General features: G+C 35.1%; 4 protein-coding genes across 4 annotated transcripts; 2 read left to right on the top strand and 2 right to left on the bottom strand.

Moving 5' to 3' along the window:
• Positions 1-2,477: 2,477 nt before the first annotated feature.
• On the top strand, positions 2,478-8,706 carry LOC106134776 (uncharacterized protein DDB_G0287625). Its single transcript, XM_013334912.2, has 5 exons — positions 2,478-2,559; positions 4,627-4,722; positions 5,172-5,267; positions 6,589-6,672; positions 6,893-8,706. The coding sequence occupies exons 1-5, from the start codon at positions 2,502-2,504 to the stop codon at positions 8,614-8,616; spliced, it is 2,058 nt and encodes a 685-aa protein (XP_013190366.2). The 5' UTR covers positions 2,478-2,501; the 3' UTR covers positions 8,617-8,706.
• Positions 8,707-8,714: 8 nt separating this feature from the next.
• On the bottom strand, positions 8,715-10,817 carry LOC106134777 (signal recognition particle 19 kDa protein). Its single transcript, XM_013334913.2, has 4 exons — positions 10,648-10,817; positions 10,385-10,562; positions 9,631-9,770; positions 8,715-8,862 (listed from the first exon to the last, which is right to left on the bottom strand). The coding sequence occupies exons 1-4, from the start codon at positions 10,692-10,694 to the stop codon at positions 8,793-8,795; spliced, it is 435 nt and encodes a 144-aa protein (XP_013190367.1). The 5' UTR covers positions 10,695-10,817; the 3' UTR covers positions 8,715-8,792.
• A 433-nt stretch (positions 10,818-11,250) lies between these two features.
• Positions 11,251-12,788, top strand: LOC106134670 (tRNA (guanine-N(7)-)-methyltransferase non-catalytic subunit wuho). The gene has a single exon (XM_013334770.2). The coding sequence runs from the start codon at positions 11,640-11,642 to the stop codon at positions 12,771-12,773; it is 1,134 nt and encodes a 377-aa protein (XP_013190224.1). The 5' UTR covers positions 11,251-11,639; the 3' UTR covers positions 12,774-12,788.
• A 1,039-nt stretch (positions 12,789-13,827) lies between these two features.
• LOC106134754 (mitotic checkpoint serine/threonine-protein kinase BUB1 beta) lies at positions 13,828-23,695 on the bottom strand. The gene is made up of 14 exons (XM_013334882.2): positions 23,273-23,695; positions 22,852-23,056; positions 22,424-22,620; positions 21,384-21,633; positions 21,078-21,252; positions 20,667-20,806; positions 20,022-20,580; positions 19,592-19,776; positions 18,846-19,144; positions 16,468-18,433; positions 16,127-16,374; positions 15,625-15,721; positions 15,160-15,329; positions 13,828-14,424 (listed from the first exon to the last, which is right to left on the bottom strand). Exons 1-14 carry the CDS (start codon positions 23,398-23,400, stop codon positions 14,250-14,252), a joined length of 4,794 nt encoding a protein of 1,597 aa, XP_013190336.1. The 5' UTR covers positions 23,401-23,695; the 3' UTR covers positions 13,828-14,249.
• Between the last annotated feature and the right edge of the window lie 483 nt (positions 23,696-24,178).

The raw sequence follows: 24,178 nt of genomic DNA, 5'->3' as shown, positions 1-24,178 counted from the left end.
CTCTGTCTACCCCGCAAGGGATATAGACGTGATTATATGTATGTATGTATGTATGCATTAGTGTTAAATTGATGTATGGCGTGGTTATCTTTCTGAGGAGCATTCCTTTCTTAGGACTTTTTTTAAATAATATTGAACCCCTTTTAAAACGCCTCATTAAAATGACGCTATCAAATTAATGATTTTATTTCTTCATTTACTTTTGATACATTATGGTACAAATAGATTTATCTATGCATCTTTATTGGGGAGCAGCCGGATCGCGAGCTTATAAATTAAATATTTCAAATGGGTCTGCATTTAAACAAAATTCTCCCTAAGATTTCTCCGTCACGTCTACATAAAATAATGCGGGTACAACTGAATTAAACCAGAAACTGACCCAAGGAAAAGGTAATAAGGCAATATAATAAAAGCGGATTGGAGTGCCTCAAATAGCCGATCGACGTGAGCTCCATTGGTTTTACGGCATATGATTTACTTGGTATAAATCGTCAGGCTTATCTGACTATTTGTCCCAGCCGCCCAACCCACTATACTTCCACGTAAAACTCACGATTAAAGATTTCGCCCTGCGATATTGGCCGCTCGTAATATTTTAACGATAGCCGCCCCTGGAGCGACTCCTTTGTTTTACTGCCTTTATTTTATTATTTATCGAAACATTTGATATAAAAGTGCCATTATCTGCAATTTTATGTGATAATTTATTGCCCGCACCAAATGTAACTTTGTATAATAGTTGAAATAATATTTTTGTGGTACTTCAACCTGTGATAACAGATTATATGATAACTATAGTTAACCAATATCTGTTTGTAAATTTGGTAAAATAAAATACATGATAGTAAAACAGGTAGCAAATTACAACAACAGCCGACGTTGTTAACAGGTTAAAGGAGGTCAAGCAAGAGTCACACCAAGATGATTTTTATGATACAGCAATTCATTTTATTTTTATGCAAATATTGGAATCAATATACCTATGGATGCGCCCTGTGGTTTCCGGCACCAATAATGGACCACTCCATCTCATTCTCATGGGTTAGTAAGCATTTGAATGTCACTATTTGAATTTCAATTCTATCATTAAGCCAAACAGTTTAACGTTACCTTCTGTCTATTGAAGTCTGTTGGCTCTGACTTTACCCGCAAGGGATATAGAGGTAATAATATGTATATAAAAAAATTTAGTCACTAAAGTAGCTAACGGACAAACAACGTAAAGCCGAAACTATTGGAAGTAGGAAGCCGGGCTTGAGTTGTATAGAAAAGCACTGAGAGAGGACATGCCGAAACATACATACATACATACATATAGTCACGTCTATATCCCTTGCGGGGTAGAAAGAGCCAATAGTCTTGAAAAGACTGAATGGCCACGTTCAGCTATTTGGCTTAATGATAGAATTGAGATTCAAATAGTGACAGGTTGCTAGCCCATCGCCTAAAAAGAATCCCAAGTTTGTAAGCCTATTCCTTAGTCGCCTTTTACGACATCCATGGGAAAGAGATGGAGTGGTCCTATTCTTTTTTGTATTGGTGCCGGGAACCACACGGCACACATGCCACATGCCGAAACGTTTATGGGAACGGGTGATAAACTAGATATTTTTCCCACAGGCAGGCATGTATCACAGTCGTTTGTTTACAATTTATCAATTTTGCAATTTAATCACAGCATTAGTCAGGCGACTACCTACACGTATAGGTATAAGAAATTGTGAATGGCAGTAAATTTGAAGCCATTGTAAAGTTTACAACAACTGTGTCGTCAAAGGAACGTGCTTCGAGAATGAAATTCCGTGTGAGGAGGACGTGTACATTATTTATGACTCAACAAATACAATGTTTACCTTCCCGATAATAAGATTGTACGTTACTGCCGACAAGTATCCATTCCACTCCGTTTTATTCAGGGCGAGAATGTAATCTCGCTAACTAAGTAGAAGTAAAGATACTTGACTAACATAGCGACGATAAGGTTAGCTCACGTTTTGCTAGAAGGGCCGATAAAGTAACGTAAACTTTATGAAAATTATACTTTAGCATCGTATGAATATGTAAAATGATACCTTAGCGTCATAGGAGCAAGGCCTTATGCATTAAATTTCTCGTAATTGTTAATCATTTTGAGACTAGGTACTTCTTTCCACGTGCCACAATTCTTGCACACTTCTTTCGCTTTAACCACATTAATCTCTCTCTTCAAGCAAGCTCGTCGCTGATTCGACCGGACATGACCTTTAAGACCGTCTTTACAACTACTTACCATATCATCTGCATGCCCGTCCGAAAAAGAGGTATGATTCATGATGTATGTACCTACGTGTTAAAATCTTTAAACAAATTATGTCGATCGTTTAAGTACAATGGGCACGCGCGCTTCACTCGAAACAGTCGATTCAGCAATTGCGAACATTATAAATATAAATTAACACGGCTACTGCGATTTCCATAATTACCGTCGAGTGATTGTCACGGAAGGAAAATGCCAGAAAATGAGAATCCGCGGATGGCATTGCTACATAGTGTTTAATTGTGCCCTCATAATCCCTTGTAAGTATTAAGTGCTTTTTAATCATTTTTATTATCTTTTAATAACAATCAATGTATGTTCGAATCACTTCTGTCTTTTGGGTCTGTATCAAAGAAATCGGGGTCTACACGGTAAGTAATAAAGACGTGACGTATATAACGTGTCACTGACTGACTGACATTTGCTCGGTCTGCGTGCACAATAATAGGAAATTCTTTGTTATTGCACCTCTAAACTTCATAAGGAACATACTACTCTGTCAAGAAAGTAGCAGGAAAAGATCAATAATACACAAACTGTTTGTTATTCATCCAAATTTATTTTATCACCTTCAAAATATGCTCCTTTAGAAACGATACACTTACGCCAACGAATAATCCAATCATCAAAACATTTTTTAAACGCTGTTTCCGGAATTGAGGTCAGTTCTCGCCGCGAATTCTCTTTTATGTCTTCTACCGATTGAAAACGGGTGCCACGAAGTGGTAATTTGAGTTTAGGAAAAAGAAAAAAGTCGGCTGGAGCCATATCTGGTGAATATGGTGGTTGCTCGATGGTATTTGTTGAGTGTTTGGTTAAAAATTCGTTCACAATGATGGCCTTGTGCGAAGGTGCATTATCATGGTGCAAAATCCAAGAATTTTGTTTCCACAAATCTGGCCTTTTTCGTCGGATTTGCTCTCTTAAACGCCGCATAACACTCAAATAATATTCCTTATTTACCGTTTGACCTTCCGGCAAGAATTCCGAGTGCACAACACCGCGATAGTCAAAGAAAACAGTCAACATGACTTTGACTTTTGAACGACTTTGGCGTGGTTTTTACGGTTTCGGTTCAGTTGGAAGGCGCCACTTCGAAGCTTGTTGACTAGTTTGCATGTCAAACTCGTAAACCCACTACTCGTCACCAGTAACAATGCGTTTCATGAATGTTGGGTCGGAATTGACTCGTTCTAGCATGTCCTCAGCGACTCTCATGCGATTGAGTTTTTGAAAAAAATTCAGGTCTTTTGGGACTAGCCGAGCGGCAACATGTTTCATACCCAAATTATTAGTTAAAATGGTACGGATCGACTCGTGAGATACAGAAAGTTCGGTGGCTATCTCTCTCAAAGTTGAATGAGGATTTTCAGTCACTATTTCCTTCACTTTTGCGATGTTAACTTCAGTTGCAGACGTTGATGCCCTACCAGAGCGAGGCAAATCTTCCATCACATCTCGACCGCTTTTGAACGCTTTGTACCACTCATAAGCACGAGTTTTTGATAAAGTCGATTCACCGTAAGCCTTCTGTAACATTTTCAGTGACTCCGAACACGATATTCCATTGGCAATGCAAAATTTAAGACAAACTCTTTGTTCGATGTTTTTATCCATTATGAAATTAGCAATACACACTAGATATGATATAACTAAAAATAGCACTGTATTTAATGTAAACAACAGATGCAACTCAAACTCCGCGCCAAAATGGAAAACAGTTGTGCCAATCTAACAACAACAAAAAAAACAAAAATTTGAATTTGGAACCATAAATAAATAATCCATTCCCGATACTTTTCTGACTGAATGTACATAATTACATGCAATAAATCTCTACACCAAACGGTTTGGGCTGAGCGTACTTCGAATATATTTATTTCACCCATTTTCATTATACGAGTAATATTAAATACTGAATTATCATAAATATTCTAACATAGATACATACATACATAAAATGACGCCTCTCTCCCGGAGGGGTAGGCAGAGACTACCTCTACTACTACTATAAATATTCTAAATTATCTTAAATTGTCTGAATTATCTTAAATTTTCTGATTTATCTTAAATTTTCTGATTTATCTTAAATTTTCTGATTTATCTTAAATTTTCTGAATTACTTTAAATTTTCTTATCTTAAATGAATTATCTAATATTCTAAAAATCTTACATTTTCTCCAGTAAATTTAATAGATACTTATTTAATGTGTCTTTATCCGTTACGGGGAAAATAGTACTACCAATCTCGAAACGACTTGCGTTTACTATAAACCAACCTATTTCAGAAGGCATGATTATTTTTAACACATTTTGTTTTTCTTCAGGTTTTTATGCAAAACCAGTATCTTTAAATGAAATAATTGCCGCAGAAAAGCAGAAAGCCCAAGTATCAGAATCTACTCCTAACTTCAAAGTGAAAGGTAAGTCGAATATTCATTCCATCATTAAACCTTGCAGCTAAACATGGCGAGACTATTAGCTCTGTATATGCATATTTATTAACGTAAAAAAAAACAATAAGCAAAATTTTTACTAGATTATAAATACGCCTTCTTATTTACAACAACGTATAGATACGTTTTTGTTCATAAGCTTACCCTGAGCACCTCTCCAGAGAGCTGAGGATGAACCTGGTTCAATCGTTTTCTAAATGATTCAAGAAACTAAGATAAAAAAATTAAAGCACTTATTAATCACACACATTATTCAAACAAAATCTTAATAGTGGCATAATCATAGCACAACGTGTATATAATTTATTCAATTTAAATTGTATAATTTAACGCTTCAATGAGTTGAACAAAAGAACAATGTAAAATTTGGTTCTGAATAAAATGTGTATTTAAAAATAATTAAATACTGCCTGCAGGTTTGGTTGGAAAGCCGATATCTTTAAATGCAATAATTGCTGCAGAAAATCAGAAAACCTACGAATCGAATCCTACGACTGAACGAAAAACAAAAGGTAAGTATTTAAACCCTCGTCATAAAAATAGATACTCCATTCGATTTTCTCTTTTTATTTTTGTTTCCCGATTATTAACCAAATAAGTATGAACCAATTAGCTTCTATGCTGGTCTAGTAGCGAAGAAGAACCATAAATATTTTGCTTCGCTTCTCGCGCAGATTGTAAAAGTCAATCAAGGAAAAGGTTAATAAACTTGAGATTCCTCTTTTATGCAATGGGCTAGCAACCTGTCACATCTGAATATTAATTCCATTATTAAGCCATACGAATGAACATGGTCTTTTAGGTCGAAACTTTGAGTTCTGTCTACCCTGTAAAGGATAAAGACATGATTACATACATACATACATATGGTCACGTCTATATCCCTTGTGGGGTAGACAGAGCCAACAGTCTTGAAAAGACTGATAGGCCATGCTCAGCTATTTGGCTAAATGATAAAATTGAGTGCCGTGCCGTGTGGTTCCCGGCACTATTACAAAAAAGAATAGGACCACTCCATCTCTTTCCCATGGATGTCGTAAAAGGCGACTAAGGGATAGGCTTATAAACTTAGGAATTCTCTTTTAGGCGATGGGCTAGCAACCTGTCACTATTTGAATCTCGGTTCTATCATTAAGCCAAATAGCTGAACGTGGCCATTCAGTCTTTTCAAGACTGTTGGCTCTGTCTACCCCGCAAGGGATATAGACGTGACCATATGTATGTATGTATGTATGTATAAAATTGAGATTCAAATAGTGACAGGTGGCCATCGCCTAAAAAAAGAATCCCAAGTTTGTAAGCTATCCCTTAGTCGCCTTTTACGACATCCATGAGATATAGATGGAGTGGTCCTATTCTTTTTTGTACTGGTGCCGGGAACCACACGGTACAAAGACGTGATTATATGTATGAAATGATTTATATATTTATAATTATTATTTATTTTCATCCTTTATTCAGTAATTTTTGCATAAAAGACTCATAAAGAGACATAACATACCTAGTCACAAACTGTTAAATATAAAATATGATATTATAACGTGAAGAACTGATGATACAAATTTGGATAAATCTGGGGATATTTCAGAAATTTGCAGCTCGTAGTCACTATAATAAGAAGAAAGTACCTAAATTAAGAACGAAAAGGTTTATAACTTTTAAAAAGTTTTATACACAAGAAACTGACAGGCTACCTTACCGAATAGGGTAATTTAACTTAGAATAAAAATACTTATTAATACTGCAAGACTGATACTACTGATTCTCAACTGAAAAACTACATAGTTCTATATGATGATATCTATAATAATATTGTATATATATATTTTTTAGGAACTGAAGTGAAACTGAGGAAGAGCAAATTTGAATTACACGGAACCACTCGTATGACAAAATCTAAGGAAGCCCAAGTAAAAAGTGAGTTATCTTAGGTTGCAGTAATAACTATAGGCATGCTCTTAATATTTGTCTTTAAGGCAATGGGCTAGCAATCAATCATTATCTCAAGCTCAAATCCTTCATTTAGCGATCCTTCTGAACGTGGCCTTCGAGTCTTTCCGGCTTTGTCTACCCAGTAATGGATAATGACGTGATTTGTATGTTTGAAATATTCTTATCGTGTCATGTCGTGTTACAGGTACCCCTTTAATTAAACAAATAGCTTCATTCAAGAATAACCGAGCTAACTTTGAAAGTATTCGAAATAGATTCAAACCTCAAGACATACTTAGCAAGCTTCGCAAAAAACGTAAAACCAAATCAAATAAACGAGAAATACTTCATTATGAGGGCGTCAATAGCAAATATATTCCTATTTTTAGAAATCTCAACAAGTTTTTTGGTAAAGTACTCCACAATGACAGAAGCGAAACCAACAAAATTAAAAAAGGGAAACTTAAACGCGATAAAATTGTTACCGAAAGAAACGGAATGGTATGTACCTGCGAGCAAAAATTTGGATTTGGACGAGCAGAGCCTCTCATTAAATCGCGAAAAAAGACAATTGCTAATGCCAAGACTATCTCCACTGAGATCTCGGTCCCTGATTCCGAGGCTGCCACCGAGACAACCACTGATTCTGCCATGGCTAACATCCGCGGTATCGGATCGAATAAGAACCTACCCCTACTACTTTCAAGAGATACCTCTGGCAGTGGGAGAAACCATCATGGAAACAGTAAGAGAAGCAGCTCCACATTTCACGGAAACGTTAAAAGAAATTTCACCCGGAATCATGGAAATAGTAAACATAATTCCAGAATCCGAGAAAATGAATCCTATACAGAAAGTTATGAAGAAGATACCGACAGTTTTACACGAAACCGTACAAGTAGCAGTCGATTCAGCCGAAGAAATGGAAATTTTACCAGAAGTGCAAATGATAGAAAGAAGACCAATGAAGATATCGACTTTGAAGAAAACAAAAAAGGTAAAAGCAGACCCAACAAAGAATTTAATGGACAAGTTGAATTCCAAATTAGAAGAAACCAAACAGGAAGTAAAATATTTTTATCAGAACATGTTAGAGGATTACGAGGACATGTACCCAAGGATCAAATCTACGCTAACTCAGAGCCCATACAGTCCAAAGAAGATCATGAAAAAAGCAACGACAATGTCACAATCGATAGCGCCAGTGATCAACGAATCATTGACGGAAGTGGCCCAACTTCCGCAAAAACTAAAGATGTTGGTACAGAAAATATCACAGTAATATCTATAAATGATCTTTTGAATTCAACTTTAACTTTACGTTTCAAAAATCATAAAGAAGGTAACGTCACAATCGATAGCGTCAATGATCAACAAGGCACTGGCGAAATTGGTTCAATTTATGGAAAAACAGAAGATATTAGTACAGAAAAACTCACAGTTATATCTAAAAATGATCTTTCTAATTCAACTTTAGCTGTACAGTCCAAAGATCATGAAGAAAGTAACAAATATGGCACAATCGATAGCACTTATTATAAACAAGGCACTGACGAAATCAGTCCAATTTATGTAAAAACAGAAGACATTACAGAAAAACTGGCAGTAATATCCGTGAAGGATGTTTCGAATATAACTTTACAGTTCACTGGTCATGTAAAAAATAATGATAACATTACAATCGAAAGCGCCAATAATATAAGCGACACTGACAAAAGTAGACCAATTACAACAAACACAGAAGATAATAATACAGATAATCTCACACTTATATCTATAAATGATTTATCGAATTTAACTTTAGCATTACAGAGCGCCCCAAAAGGTAATTTGCCAGTGGTGACAATTTTTGGTGGATATAGTGTTGCAAAAGATATAAATGGGCAAAACAAATTATCAGAACAATCCATCCATATACACTCATCATAATCACAGCTATCAAAACATAAAAATTATGTGCCAAATTCAAAGCTTCCATAATTATAACAATAATATGAATAACAAAGCAAAAAGTAATAAATCTACAGTGTTTTATATAAATTTATTCTATTTTAATAAATGTTCTTACATGATAAAATAATGTTTGTAAAAAGTTGATACATAAATTATCGGCGTCCCTTTTTACCCTTACTCTTGGTGCTCGTCTGAGTAGCTTGTGGTTGTTGGTCTGCGGGCCTGAAGAAAATATATTTAAATTTAAAAAAAAATATATGTTGTTAATAACGGGCACAATTAAATTTTATTCTTACAAAGTCAAGCAAAGAAAATTTTTACACAAATTTTAATAAAGATTAGACCAAGCTACTCGATCTTTACAAATAAAGATAGTACATACTGAATAGAGGTACTATAAATTTTTAACTCTTAAGACAATTTAGATATATCTATAAGTATATGTAAAAAAATTTTGATGTAATATAGCATTAAGGTGGTGGGATAACTTAGATAACTTGATGTAGTATAACATCAAGTTATCTAAGTTATCCCATTATCAAATCTGTTTTCATAAATAAAAATTTCCAAGACTTCCCTCTTCGCTGTATATTTAGTACACACACACACACATGGTCACGTCTATATCCCTTGCGGGGCAGACAGAGCCAACAGTTTTTAAGACTGAATGGCCGCGTTCAGCTATTTGGCTTAATGATAGAATTGAGATTCAAATAGTGACAGGTTGCTAACCCATCACCCAAAAAAGAATCCCAAATTTGTAAGCCTATCCATTAGTTGCCTTTTACAACATCCATGGGAAAGATATGGAGTGGTTCTAATTTTTTTTGGAATGGTGCTGGGAACCACACGGCATATTTAGTAATAGTAAATAATAATAATCCTTTTTAATTTATCTATATAAATTAAAAAATAAATCCATAGTCATACTCCCTTAAAATATGTAAGTAAATCAAATAAATTATTTCATTCAAATTAAACTATGGTTACCTATTCTGGCGTGTTTTCAACTTGGGTATAGTTTCTCCAAGGTACTTCATTACAGATTCTCTTGATGGAAACTCTTCTTTGATAGGAGAACCATCATCATTCTTCAACTGAACTCTGATTCTACCTCGAAATAACATTTCCTGAAAGTTTAAAGTTGAAATCTAATACAAACTCAACAAGATATTTTTTTTAAATATATTTTATTTTTTATTGAATATATCAAAATCACAAAATTATTCAGAAGTAACATAAGTTTCTAGATAAAATTATCATCATTTAATGTCTACATACATTATTAATATTTATGAAGAATTTGTTGTGTTACATGTGTAAAACACAGTCAGAGAAGAAAGTTCTTTTACCTAATTACTTTCATTATTGTAACTAGCAGTATGTTAAATTGAATATTGTTTGTATTAAGATGAACTATAAGAAAAGAAATTCTTAAATCCACTAATTTGGACAATTCGCGGTAATATGTAGCATCTGTCAATCCATCTAAATACATTCAATCACAATCATCATCCATTATGAGTTAAACAGAGACAATTGTCTCGAAAAGACTGAAAAGCCGCGCCGTGTGTGGATGTGTGACTTAATGATGGAATTGAGATCCAAATATATCTATGTAAATGTAAATATGACTCCATATATATATGTAAAATAAGAGTGAAAATAATTATAATCTTGCCTAAAAATAAGGAAAGGACTTTACTAAACATTAAAGCAACCAGCTTGTTCTTTTGGTACTTACTTTACTCCTTTCTCGAGGATACAGTTTATTTTCAACTCCCACATGAAGCCCTGTAGCCAAAAGAACATCTCTTATTTCCTGATGCGTGGGATTTTCAACACAATATTCTTTTGCCAACTTCCGACCTTCAGCTAAAGTCTTTTTACTATTGAGATAAGCAGGATAAATGCAAATCCATCTGAAAAATCAATTTTTAATATAGTATGATAAATTTAGTAACAAGTCATTAGAACCTCGTCAAAACTACAGATTAGATGAATTACCTTTCAACATCACTATGTTTTTTATCCGGACTCCAAGAACTAATCATTTTTAAAGTTTTATTTCGAAGTTTGAGGGAATTTAACAAAATTTTACACTTTAACAAACCCCAATCTCAAGTATTGCAAAGTTGCAGTGGTAATTGTTGACGTCTATCTAAGTTACGTTAACAAACGTTGAAGTGTGACTTTGACGTTGATGAAAATAAACTGCCTGAAAAACTCACTTATCTTGGAACACGACGACGTACTCAATCCAAATCGAATATTTCATATAAAAGCTAGTTTTTGGGCAAAAAATTTTGACATCAAAAGTGTAAATGGGGCCAAAAATTTACCCTGGTCATTCTCGACTCATTCAATTACGGCGAGGAGATAGACCCTTTGCAAGTCACAATAACGTCCTAACGCTATTATATTTTTCTCCATATTTTTTACACACAAAAAAAGATGTATAATAAGAGGAGCAGAAAAAATACCGACACGAGAGCGATAGCACGGGGCAAGGGAAGGCGAAGATATTTATGTGAATATATCCTACCTATCTACGTGGACATACTCGTCCTCGCCATGTTTCGTGAGTCGTTTGTGTAGAGGCGCCATAAGTAGTCCGGTGTGCGTCCAGATTATAGGTATCAATTATTATTCATGTCAACGTCATAACTCTTGAGTTAGACATTATCTATCTATATTTGTAGTAACCTCAAAACTATCAAATAAAGTACTGTGGAAGTGGAAATTGATTTAGTACTATTTTTTGGTGGAAACTAATGTAATTTACGATTTTACGATCTCTCTACAATTTCTTTGTTTACAACGAAGTTTAACGACGAAAGAAAGTGCACAATTTAAATTTTTTGAGAAGAAGCCGTTCCATTCTAAACTTTATAAATTAAATATGTATGAATGTTTGCATCGAATTGAATTGAACACCTATGTTTATTTGTTGATCGAATAATAACTTTGCAACTTACGCTGATTTACTTCAGAGGAAGATGAGTTGCATAGCTGTGTGTGAAAGTTCCATCGTCGTAGCGAAAGGTTTAGTTGTTGATGTTTACGACTATTCTTCTCATAATTACATACACGCGCTTGTATCATCACAAAGTTTTGATAAAGATCATATTATTGATATAGCAATATCAAATAACTCTAAACATCTGGCATTCATAACCTCTGCGTCTAAAAAACTTTTGGTGTACACTCTACCTTTGACAAACGATGAAGTTCACAAAACTTATCAACTACCAAGAAGCGCAAGTAGAATAAGATTTACAACAAATGATGAACAAATATTAGTTGCAGACAAAAGCGGTGATGTACTTATTTTTAACATCAAGGAAAAAGATGGTGGATCTAAACTTCTGGGACATTTAAGTTTACTTCTAGATGTTTTACAAACAGGTAATGGAAAACATATCATCACGTGTGACCGAGATGAGAAGATAAGGGTGTCATGCTACCCTAATACTTATAACATTGAATCATTTTGTTTAGGTCACAGTGAATTTGTAAATCATATAGAAATGTTACCTCACAATTCAAATTTATTAACAAGTACATCAGGAGATGGAACAATCCGAGTTTGGGATTACATAAAGGGGCAATTAATTTATTGTATTGATACATTTCTTGATATCAACGATGAAGAACTAAGACTTAAGTTTTGCAAACTTATGGAAGAAGATGGAGTAGAAGTGAATGCTCTGCCAATAGTTCATTATACAGTTACCCAGTTAAATGAATCGAGCAGCTTGTGTGCAGTTTATGTGCACTCTTATAATGCAATACTTTTTTACCATTTACAATCTACAGACAATGAAACCAATTATTTGTTGGTTGAAAAATTAACATTAGATTATGTTCCTGCTGCTTTTAAATTTTACAAATTATGTTTCTACATATACAATGACATAAACTGCAATATCAAAATATACAACATTTTACGTAAACCTGATAATATCCATTTACAATTTGCAAATCAAATAGATTTGGTTGAGCTGAGCAATAAAATAAAAGAAACTAAAAATAACTTTGAAATAATTAAAGTTTTGTATAAACGTAAGTTTGATAATGTTCAAGAATATCAAGAACGAAAGAAACAGAGGCTTGAGAAAAATTCTAAATAAATAAAATTTTATTCATGTGCACTGTTTTTATTTTTGGAATAACATTCACCCTTCCATTACCATCAAATTTCTGGTGCTAGTCTATTCCAGCCTCATACCTTTATTGAGGAGCCAGGGTAACATTTATGACCATGATCCTTTATGGTAAATTTACACAAAGCAACTACCTTCTGAACTCTGTATGTAAAATAACCTATAATAAATTTGAGTCTCCAACTTTTGATTGCCTGAACATACAGGTTTCCTGTTAAATTCTTTTATGTCTCTTTGTAAGAGTATCAGCTAGCCTTCAAGTTAATATGTCATAAATAGGTTAGAGGTTAAAATATTGTCCTTAATAAATGTACTTTAGTACCTAACTAAACTAACCAATGTGCCGTGTGGTTCCCGGCACTTATAAATAGTACCTCTTTATCGCTTTTCCATTGATGATATAGTAGGTAACTAAGGGAAATTGGCACATTCATCCTGTGCAGCTATAATCCATAAAGAGTTTGCCGAGGTCAGGAGTATTAAGTTATTAGACTGTCTTCCTTCTGGCGTTAGATCCGGTAATATCTTCACCTTTCTTGAGTACCTACCACCTGGTGCAGGTTTTTAGCATAATACTGGATTGAGTAATAGATAAGTCTGGTTTTAACACGGAGACACAACAATCTGACCTTTATACAAACGATTTTTCTTTTTCAGAGTAGTAGATTTTGGGAATCTAAGCCATACTGGATCGACACACACACCCAGTTTTTATACCTGCCTGCCTGAATGTGCAGGTTTCCTCACAATGCTTCCCCTCACTGTACCTAAAAACCTCAGTAAGGAATCGGTTAGTTGCTATTATATATAGTAAAATAAATGTTCTTAATTGGAAGGGTAAACCCACAGTAATGGATCTTAAATTTCTATGGGCCAACCCACTGACTTTTGATGGCCAGCTTTGGATCTTATTCTACTTTTACTATATACACACAGGGTTCTTTTATTTCCGAAATTCCCACAGCAGCGAAGCCCCGAGTAAGAGTCCATATGTAGCGACACAAGTTGAATTAAAAGTCAATTTCAACCAGGTAATTATTTATTACTTCTTATTACAGTTTCAAACAAGAAATGTGAAATGTGCAAGTCTTATAGGGTTGTACAAAAATAAATGAAACCTAAGTAAACTTTCAACATCATTTAAGCTAACAAGTTAATATCTAAGCGAAGTTTTTATCAATTCTAACAAAAAGAACCTAAGAAAATCACAATATCACATTTTCAACTAAACACAACAAGGTATGTTATGTTAAACTAAGTATTTGATGTCTTAATACATATTATGTGTATTAGTTAGAGCAATAACTGTCGACCTGGCGATAGATTGAGGATTTAATTGGGCGAAGACATAATTTCTATATCTATATTTAATAATACATTTTTAGATTTCTGTTTTTACAATCGCCGTAGTCTAAATGCAATAAATACAAGGACATTCACATTTTACCTAGATTTAAGCACATTAGCAAAGTTACGGAGCTGAGAGCGCAGAATGTCGAAGTCGTTCAAAGCACTATCTACCTCCTGCTTGAGATCCATCAGGTCAGGCAAGTTCTTGCAATCCGGCACATTCAAAAGAGTAGTGAATACCTTATCCCATAAACCAACCTTCATATACCTAAAAATTAAAAAATATTTAAAAGTTACTATATTCCTGTGGAAAGTCAGATCAACAGCTGAAATGATTATATACGTATGATAAGCAAATCAACCACTTTGCCTTTGATAAGAAATGTTCTAGTACTACTACATTCATCATCCTTTTGCTTTAGTCCCTCCTCCCTAAAATACACCTATGCCAAATTCTGCATTGGGTATCAGGTTTTTATACGAAGCGACTCTTGTCTGACCTTCGCAACTTTGGCAGAACCAAACATACATACATACATATGATCACGTCTATATCCCTTGCGGGGTAGAGAGAGCCAACAATCTTGAAAAGACTGAATGGCCACGCTCAGCTACTTGGCTTGAGATTCAAATAGTGATGCTAGCCATAGGTTGCTAGCCCATCGCCTAAAAAAGAATCCCAAGTTTGTAAACCCATCGGAAAGAGATAGAGTGGTCCTATTCTTTTTTGTATTGGTGCCGGGAACCACACGGCAAACCCATATATTTAATCATGGTTAGTCAACATATCTAGTTGTCTTAATTTGGAGATTTCCTCACTATGCTTTTTTACACCGTAAGCATATCAGTTGCAGACAAACTGTCTGCAACTGATATGCTTGATATGCAGACAAACTGTCTGCAACTGATATGCTTACGGTGTAAAAATTAATGTAAACTTTTAATTTATGTAAACTAAAAAAGAGCCATTGTTTAACAAGTAAAAAAATACTAAGAATCTTACCTAGGTAATTTCTTATCTATGTTCCATTGGCCTAAACGATTGGCTACTTTCATATAGCTACCCATAAGGATAACGTGTATGGTACCGGCTAAGCAGTACAAATCAGTCTGGTAAGTCCATGGCTTTCCTTCCCGCATTTCTGTACATGTGAATCCTTCAGTTGCAATTAACTGGAAAAAAATTAAGCTATCAGAATATATACAACCAAAGTCCAACAACAACTCAGATTATCTATATATATCTATGTTTATTGATGAAATTCCAGTTTTTTTTTAAATAGTGCATTAGTTGTAAAAATATTAAAGACAAGTGTTTTCCTATTATAAAATTTTCCCTAAAACCTGTTTCAAACAGTGAATATCTTAGGACCAGAAGACAATGTATTTACTTGTACTGATGTACTTGAAAAAACCCAAAATGAATCTAGCTTGTTATTTGAATAAAAAAATAAATCATTTGTCCCACCTCATTAAAAGTTGTTCCTTCAGGGAATAGGGACATATCTATAGCGCAGCCTAAATCGATCAATTGTAATGATGGTGTTCGCCATTCTTGTGTAGGTCTGTAAGAAAAGCACACACAAAGAATAATAAATAATATATATCAATAAAATCAACAAATGTTGGGACGTAATTTCCATACAGTGAAAAAGCATCACAGGAGATAACAAAATAATGGGCACTTATAACTCTTGCATCAAAATTGTAATTAATAGGTAATAAAAGGTTGGGAAAACAAGAATAATAAAAAGCTACGACTAGATGTAAGGCTTCTAAGCTTTAATATGCTACTGCTTATAAAGTAATCTTCGTAGCACCCTACTTTACACTTAGGACACTGGATTGGGCCATCAAATTTAGTTTTGTGTACTGACACTTTAGAATATAGCTACTCTATCTTGGTAAAAAGAATTTTAATCCAGTACAATACCTTTGGGTATAAATTTTCTATAAATTAATCAACTTACATTTTCATTAGCAGGAAGTTATCTGGTTTAATATCAGCGTGGATTATCTGAGCTTTATGAAGGTAATGGACTATCGACAGTATCTCAGATGTTAATAATATGACTATGCATTCATTTATGCACTTTGTTGTAGCTATTCTAACTTTGTTAGCAACGTCCAACAGAGATCCGTATTTCGAATACTCTGATACAAACAAACTTGCATTTTCTCCTAGAAATGCTGTTGTAATGTCCATATATCCTGGAAGCTGAAAAAGTAGATTTCATGTCAATTAAATACTCAATTTCTAATACATACTTTCAAGTAGATATATAAAACAACAGTATAGCCAATACTTTACCATAAAGGGATCCTTTATTCTCGCCTTTATTTCCTGGCAGATGTAAAACTCCCACGGTCGACTTGGTTTTTGATATTTGACAGCAACCGATTTGTTACTGTGAAGATCCAAACACAAGAACACCGCCCCGTAATTACCCTTCCCAAGTTGTTTTTCGATAGCAAACCTACTGTTTCCAATAGTAACGTTTGAAGCAGGCTGAAGCTTTGGCACAGATCTTACTTCAACATAGCCATCAGCATGTGTTTTGTTAGGAAATTTAACATATTCTAATAGAGATACTAAAATCTTTTTATTGAATGGATCAATCCTTTTTGGGAACTCAATGTCAGCTGGCCTTGGTATTTCACTGGTTTCCACCAAAGATATGGAATGGGTAGATTTAAATGCAGCACACTCCATAGAATTCTCACTGTCTACATCCATGCCATATCCATCAGACTGGAAATCAGATTGCCTCGAATAAACTGATGAGATTCTACTCTCTTTACTAACAGAGTCCCTGCTGTCTTCCGATTGGAATTCAACGCGATGTTCGAAATCCAACTGCCGCTTAGATATATCTTTCTGCTTATCAATAGTATGGACTTTAGCAGATTGTATCGGCGTCGCGGATTGGGCAGTCATTCCATCTTTACTGTCCGAATCTGACATTCCTGATGATGGTGGAATTTGAGCTTGTTCAGGACTAGATACATATAGATTTTTATGCATTTTCTGAGAGATACTAGGACTGTTTGTAAACTTCGGGGTATTAGCATTATCTTTAGGTTCATTTCTATTAGAAATGAAATTGAGGAATTGATTTGAAAACCCGACATCTGGAGAGTTCTGACCAATTTTTACATTTGGTTGCTCATGTCTAATATTCCTTAATGCAGATGTGGGACTCTTATGACATGCGTTCTTGGCCTGTGGTGTAACTTTATGGGAGGTATTTGGTTCAGCTTTCGGCAACTCCTGTGCTTTCATAGTAGTACTAACATTGGTTTCTTGCCTCCCATGAAGTTCCGTAATTTCATTGGGCGTTTGAGCACCATGCATCGAAACATTTCGATTATTATTCTGTGGTGCTTGTGGACTTTGGTAAATTTGGAAGGACTGATTATTTTGTGCTCCATATCCAACATTTTCAATTTGCTTCGGCGGCTGCCTATAGGGGCTCTGCATTGCATTGAAACTTTGATTATTTGAAACATGTTGATTAGCATTGGGATACATATTAGTGTTATTATATTGATTATGCATGTTATGATATGGTGCAGGAACTTGGTTTCTTTGATAGTACTGATTGTTTTGGTACTGCGGCTGATGAGGAGGGCTTTGGAAGACTGCTGGGGCTTGTTGTTGGTTAGCATAAAGGTGCTGTCGGTCTGTTTGACTAGGATAATGGTATTCTTGCCGCCCAGCGTACTGGTGCTGCGGACTCATCATTGGGTGCCCAGGGCTATGATACCCCACCTGATTTGAATATGTGGGACTTTGGAACCCAGGAGGCACAGAGGGACTCATAGGATGAGGACTCTGCACGCCTGGATGTTGTGGGCTATGATAGGCATTAGGGTTCTGGCTTGCATAGCCCTGTTGTTGCTGCTGCTGATTCATCATTTGATTAGGAGGGTAGCCCTGTTGATAACCGTAGTTCTGTTGGTAATGTGAGTGCATAGATCTTTGAGGGGAGTAGCCATTATAGCTTGGTGGTATCGGTTTTTGATATTGATGGTCGTGAGATAGATAAGGCACTGAAGTGGATGGCGCAGTGGGTTTGTTCTCAGGTTGGTCGCGTTTTTGCGAGTACACCCTTGCGAAAGTTCCATTAGGCAAACGAGGCTGAGTGCTCATTGAGCTTCTTTTGGAGGTGGTAGGTTGTGCAGGGTCTTGGTTGTTGTACATTGAATCGAAGTTTGTTGTGTAACCAGTGAAATTAGTTCTTGTTGACTGTCCCGATGAACTTGAGCCAGATTTGCTGAAAAAGTAGGTAATATTTTACATATTCAATATACCTATACATACATATAGTCACGTCTGTATCCCTTGCATAGTAGACAGAGTCAACAGTCTTGAAAAACCTGAATGGCCATGTTCAGCTGTATGGCTTTGTGATGGAATTGTGATCAAATAATAGTTGGTAAAAGGTTGCTAAGGTTCCTTTAAGGTTAAGTTTATATCCCTTAGTCGCCTTTTATACCATCCATGGGTTTTCTATTCTAGTGGATCTTTTCTAAAGTGCCAGAAACCACATGCCAAACCTATAGTGGTATATTTATATGATTTTTAACGATAGGGACTTTTAAAGTGATTTAATAACTACTCAATAATTATTTTTCCTGCATATTCCAGAACTGGTTAATATCATATTAAAAAATATTTCCACTTACCTATTGTATTCCCTGGTAGCCTCCATAATGACTGACAAACCTGCCCCTGGATTATCTACGGTGACATGCTGATCTGTGGCGTGCTGTCTAGAATGTTCATCTCTTTTCATAAGACCTGTGTCCACATGCTCAATCACACTCTCATCTATACTAAATTTAGGCACGGAAGGAAATTTTCCAGACTGATCTATACTAGTGGGCTTCTTGAATTGAGACATATTTGGTGTGCTTGCATCTTTAATGTTAAAGTTGAACACTTGCGTGCAAGAAGGCTCTTCGTAGTAAGCAGTTTTGTTTACCTGTTATTAAACAAATACAAATATAACTTATAACTCGTGAGATATTTATTTCTCTCAGTAGAAAAAATCCTAAACTTAAAAGACCCATTTAAAATTGGTGACCACAGGTCATTGTAATATGATTCAAATCATCCAAGATAAAATAAAAGTATGTTACATATGTGTCTAATACATGTAGTGTTTATAAATAGTATAATGCAACGCGAAAGTAAAAAATTAGTTAAAATAGCCAATTGGGTAATAGGTAAACCTAAAAACTAGCCTGCTAAATAAGCAGATTGTATGAAAATAGTAACTTAAAAATCAAAAGCATTTTGTTGTCTTTGATACGTCAACATAAGCCTCATAAAAGACTCTAGTTTTAATACCTTTGGATTGTAAAGCAAAGAACTTCATATTCCCTTTGCAAGTGAAATAAAAGTAATCAATAAAATATGAATAACATACATTAACTGGGGCAGCTGCTGTAGGCATAGTGAACTTATCAGCATTTTCTTTATCATCAGGTATCCCCTTCAGCTCCACCAAATCTTTTTTCTTTGTGTTAAGTGCCATGGTCATTGATCTATCCTCATGAATGTCAAAGTTTGGTACTTCAAATTGTTGAACCACAGGCTGCACCATAGATGGCTCTATAAAATGTGAACAACATTAAAAAAAATACATAACAAGACAGAAAACGAAGAACAAAATAATGTTAAGCCTTTGAAATAGTCCTTTTAAAATCAGTAACTCATTTCAGATGTGATATTCAAGAAAAGACATGCTGTCTCTAGGAAACCCTGACCTTTGGAGGTAAATCACACACACTGATAAAACTCAGAGTTCAGGTAATATTTTATGGCAATACTATGGCGGCAAACAATAATCCACTCACCATTATCATTAAACAGGTTCCTTAGTTCCCATCTCGCCTCTTTTGTATTAACAGTTACTGAATCACCAAGAAGATTGCCCATCAAACTTCTGTTGAATTCTTCCATAAGATTGTTCTTTCCATAAGCTCCTGCATTCTCATTGCCATAGTTATTGCTTGTGTTACCAAGATTTTCTTTGTCAACACCACTCTGCTCAGGCTTTTGGTTTTGGTTTTCATCATGCTTCCTAGCACTGAGTTCACTAAATTCTTTAGAGTCTAAGTTGACAAATACTTTTGGTTCTCCAGGAGAGTGTATGTTAGTAACTTTTGTGATATTTTGCAATGTTGGAATAGTCAATGGCATTAGTTGACCTAAGTGATCTTGCTCAGGATCCAATGCACAATTAGCTAAAGTTTCTAAAGCACTGCACTGAGCGAGTGTGGCATTTATGTTACTAAAATTTGGCTGCACATCTGTTTGTTCTGTTATTTCAGTCTTGACATTTTTTACTTTAACTAAATTATATTTCCTTGACCTGATTTCTTCTAAACTGAATTCAGTTTCATTAACATAAACCTGCAATAATATTTAACTGTTATATGAAATCTCATTCTTAAAACCTTCAGGAAGGTCTTGCTTATTACGAAATGTTTAATACTAACCTGTGTCTTATTATAGCAAGGTATTTTCGTTGGGTCAGGAGGGTCAGGTACACAAAGAGGCACAGTAAATACTAAATCGTCAGCACAATAAGCCATATGGTTTGGTGGTAGCCTCATTTCATCTTCTTGATCTTCATATGCTTTAAAAATCACATATTATTTATATTAAATCTCCATCTTCATTCTTTGTTTTTCACGTTCTTTACTCTATCTTTAATTCTAAGGTTTTAATCAACAAACACTTCTAATAATAATCAATCAATAATACAAAAAGTATTATTTATTAATACTAAAAAATCAAGCTCAATCATTACAGACTAACAAAACAACTGATAGTTTTTTAAACATCCAAAGAATGGTAGTAAAAATATGCTCATATGACTATCATCATATACCGTATGTAATACTTACGCGTGAAGGGTAAAGGTTGTGGTGGCACAACATTAGAATGCACCATTCTTGTCTTGGGGTTAGTCCAGACACCTACTTCCTTTTCGTTTTCTACATTAGCGCAGGCCTGTACTAGTGAGGCTGGGCCAGGGTCATCAACCACTGGCACAGCCGCATGGGATGTTGATGGAGCATCCTGTGATATCATTCAATAACTAAGTTGTTAACATCAGACATTATATGTACTGTTTCAGCAAAAAAAATCTGTCAAAGATTACAGTTACAAGTTTTAACAAAAATACCAATTAATTACACATAATATCTCACCTCAAAGACATTGACCATGACATTTGAGTTGGGCATCCTATTGTCGTAGTGTTGCTGTCTCATGACACCTGGAACACTACTCCGAACATGCTCCCCAACCCTTTGCACAGGCACATTAGCAATGTTTCTCCTTTTGAAAGACTTGAGCGATGTTAAGGCCAACCTTGTCTCAGCTAAAGCGGAAGCTGCCTTTCTTTTTGTAGGGGAATCATCATGTAGCATTCTTTGAGCAAAGAACAGTTGGAAGTTCCTAAAATTCAAACATAATTTTAGTCACAGTGACTGGCCCAAAGGTAGAAATTGTTAACCTATTATATATTACATAAAATAATGTCTATATCCCTTGTGGGGTAGACAGAGTACAGCTGTATTGCTCAATGATGAAATTAAGATTCAAATAATGACAGGTTGCTAGCCCATCACCTACAAGAAGAATCCCCAGTTTATTAGCCTTTCCCTAATATATCCTTATATGACATCCATGGAAAAGATATGGAAAGGTCCAATTTTATTCGTAGCATATTCCCGGTTGCATTCTCAGAAGCCCTTTATCTCTAAGTTCAGTGTTCACAATATAAGGTTTTAACATACTCTTAACATTATCAAAGGTAGAGTAATCCTTTTCTATTCTGCTAGAAGATTAAAAGAGAAACTCCTTTTCATAAATATATTTTGGTTCAATGAGTGGTGTGTGTGGTTCCCGGCACCAATACAAAAAAGAATAGGACTCCATCTCTCTCCCATGGATGTCGTAAGAGGTGACTTAGGGATAGGCTTACAAACTTAGGATTCTTTTTCAGGCGATGGGCTAGCAACCTGTCGTTATTTGAATCGCAATTCTATCATTAAGCCAAATAGCTAAATGTGGCCATTCAGTCTTTTTAAGACTGTTGGCTCTGTCTACTCCACAAGGGATATAGATGTGACCATATGTATGTATATATAAAGACGTGATTAGGATACAAGGCTTCCTAAAGAGACAGCCATTTTTCTAATTTTATGTTCTTAATTAAAAAACAATATAAGAAATTATCACTTACATGTGAGCCTGTTCGAGTTCATCTAAAGGCTGTGCTCTAGCTTGCAAGCCGAGCATATAGACCTGGTTAGCTTTCTTGTAGTCACCAGACTCTTCACAGTAACAAGCCCATGCTCGATAGAATTCTGAACACTCTACACCAATGCCAGTGTTATACAACCTTTGGTAAATTTCCAAGGGGTTGGACAAACAATCAACCTAAAAATAAAAATGACTAATATTATATTGATATAGAGAAAAAAATCTTATTTTTGTATGTTAGTAAACTCAAGAATTACTGGACTGACTTTCATGAAATTTGGCACAGATATAAATAAAACAGACCTGAGTGTTTTGGACAGCAGGAATGACATAGTCTAATTTTCTGGACTTTCCCACAGGAACGAAGTCCTACACAAAAGCTAGTTTTATTTTAAAAATCATACTCACATATTTTATCCATAATTTGACAAACCTCCTATCTTGAAAATATCTTTCATCTTTTTCAAATAACTGTAAACAATCTTTAATAAGTTGGTCCATATGCCCCTCATGACCATGTTTAGGAAAAGACTGTTCTACCCACTGAATGTAGTTAAACCATGGATCTAGTGGATCCGGGCCTTGATAATTTCTAATTGATGCTTCATGTTCCCTGTAAGAAAAAACACAAAGTAAAATATTATACACTCAAATATAGGTTCAAAATCAGTGTTTACCATTTTCATGGAAAATCCTGGTGAATTCATGATTCTGAATCAGGTGGTTATTATCTGCTATACATAACAACTTTATATTAAGTAAATTAATACATTAGAAGTACTTTTTCCATAAAAAAAAGTTATTAGTTAAATAAGCAAGGTGAGCTTACTCTTTTTGTAACTGCAGCTGTCTTTGCGCGTCGACGTCGGATTGAGCTTGTAAAGCCGTACCGAGTTGCACTAGGTTTCTACCACCTCTCAGTGGTTGAATATTCTCCTTACTAATATCGATGTCCATTTTTTAAAGTAAATAATGCTGAAATATCACAGCATGAGGGATAAACATAAGATTACTTTGCCACAATATATTTTTTTTAACACCACGGTTCGTACTTTTTTAGGGATTGAAATCGTTTATAACTCAAACACTAGTCTGCAAGTAAACATAAATTGCATAATTATTGACTAAATAAAAAGATTCGTGGGCTTTTCTGTTTCGAAATCCCAAAAAAATTGGCGACAACCAACTGAAGCACCACAGACAAACATGAAATTGACAAAGTTTCTATAGAACGAGGTGTCTATACCTATGTTCAAAATAAAAATAACCGTTGCCCACAGCCGTTGCCAGTTGCCACGCAAATACGCATCGGCTCATTGTCATAGCCTCGGTATTGGCTGCTCGTATCTAGCAGCGAAATTATGTTGGCGTTTGTTTGTCACCAAGTGGCCACCAACGTTGAAAGACTATAAAGGGCTCTACTCACTTAGTAATTTATTTTTGTGATTTGGGCCTGAAGGGCTACCAAGTGAGAGAGATGAATAATGAGCATGGTCGCAACGCAATGACTCCTAAAACATTTCCAAATCGGAACCTTTGTTGCAAGCAATGACCGGTCCCAAGATAATTGTCGAGTCCCGACAACTAATTTTGAGTTACAGTGCTCATCTTTATGATTTTGATCTTTCTTCTTATATTTTGCCTACGAATTAACTTAGGGCAATTGTATGTATGAGGTCTAAGTTCGCAGCGAACAACTAGTGTTAAATACGGTCAGACATGAGGAAAACAAGAG

The sequence above is a fragment of the Amyelois transitella genome, chromosome 9, assembly GCF_032362555.1.
Source record: "Amyelois transitella isolate CPQ chromosome 9, ilAmyTran1.1, whole genome shotgun sequence".
Classification (NCBI taxonomy): Eukaryota; Metazoa; Arthropoda; class Insecta; order Lepidoptera; family Pyralidae; genus Amyelois; species Amyelois transitella.
The sequence above is the reverse complement of the archived record's forward strand: the minus strand, read 5'-3'. Positions and strand labels throughout refer to the sequence as shown.

What these genes read in the sequence shown, in the direction of transcription:
- LOC106134776 (XM_013334912.2), top strand. Translation starts at nt 2,502, where the DNA reads ATGAGAATCCGCGGATGGCATTGCTACATAGTGTTTAATTGTGCCCTC. An exon ending in TCCTAACTTCAAAGTGAAAG is followed by an intron (nt 4,723 to 5,171) that starts GTAAGTCGAATA and finishes TACTGCCTGCAG; the next exon opens with GTTTGGTTGGAAAGCCGATA. An exon ending in TAAGGAAGCCCAAGTAAAAA is followed by an intron (nt 6,673 to 6,892) that starts GTGAGTTATCTT and finishes GTCGTGTTACAG; the next exon opens with GTACCCCTTTAATTAAACAA.
- LOC106134777 (XM_013334913.2), bottom strand. Translation starts at nt 10,694, where the DNA reads ATGATTAGTTCTTGGAGTCCGGATAAAAAACATAGTGATGTTGAAAG. An exon ending in AAACATAGTGATGTTGAAAG is followed by an intron (nt 10,563 to 10,647) that starts GTAATTCATCTA and finishes TTGATTTTTCAG; the next exon opens with ATGGATTTGCATTTATCCTG. An exon ending in ATCCTCGAGAAAGGAGTAAA is followed by an intron (nt 9,771 to 10,384) that starts GTAAGTACCAAA and finishes TTAAACTTTCAG; the next exon opens with GAAATGTTATTTCGAGGTAG.
- LOC106134670 (XM_013334770.2), top strand. Translation starts at nt 11,640, where the DNA reads ATGAGTTGCATAGCTGTGTGTGAAAGTTCCATCGTCGTAGCGAAAGGT.
- LOC106134754 (XM_013334882.2), bottom strand. Translation starts at nt 23,400, where the DNA reads ATGGACATCGATATTAGTAAGGAGAATATTCAACCACTGAGAGGTGGT. An exon ending in TCAAATTATGGATAAAATAT is followed by an intron (nt 22,621 to 22,851) that starts GTGAGTATGATT and finishes TTTTATTTTTAG; the next exon opens with GTTGATTGTTTGTCCAACCC. An exon ending in GCTACCAGGGAATACAATAG is followed by an intron (nt 18,434 to 18,845) that starts GTAAGTGGAAAT and finishes CTACTTTTTCAG; the next exon opens with CAAATCTGGCTCAAGTTCAT.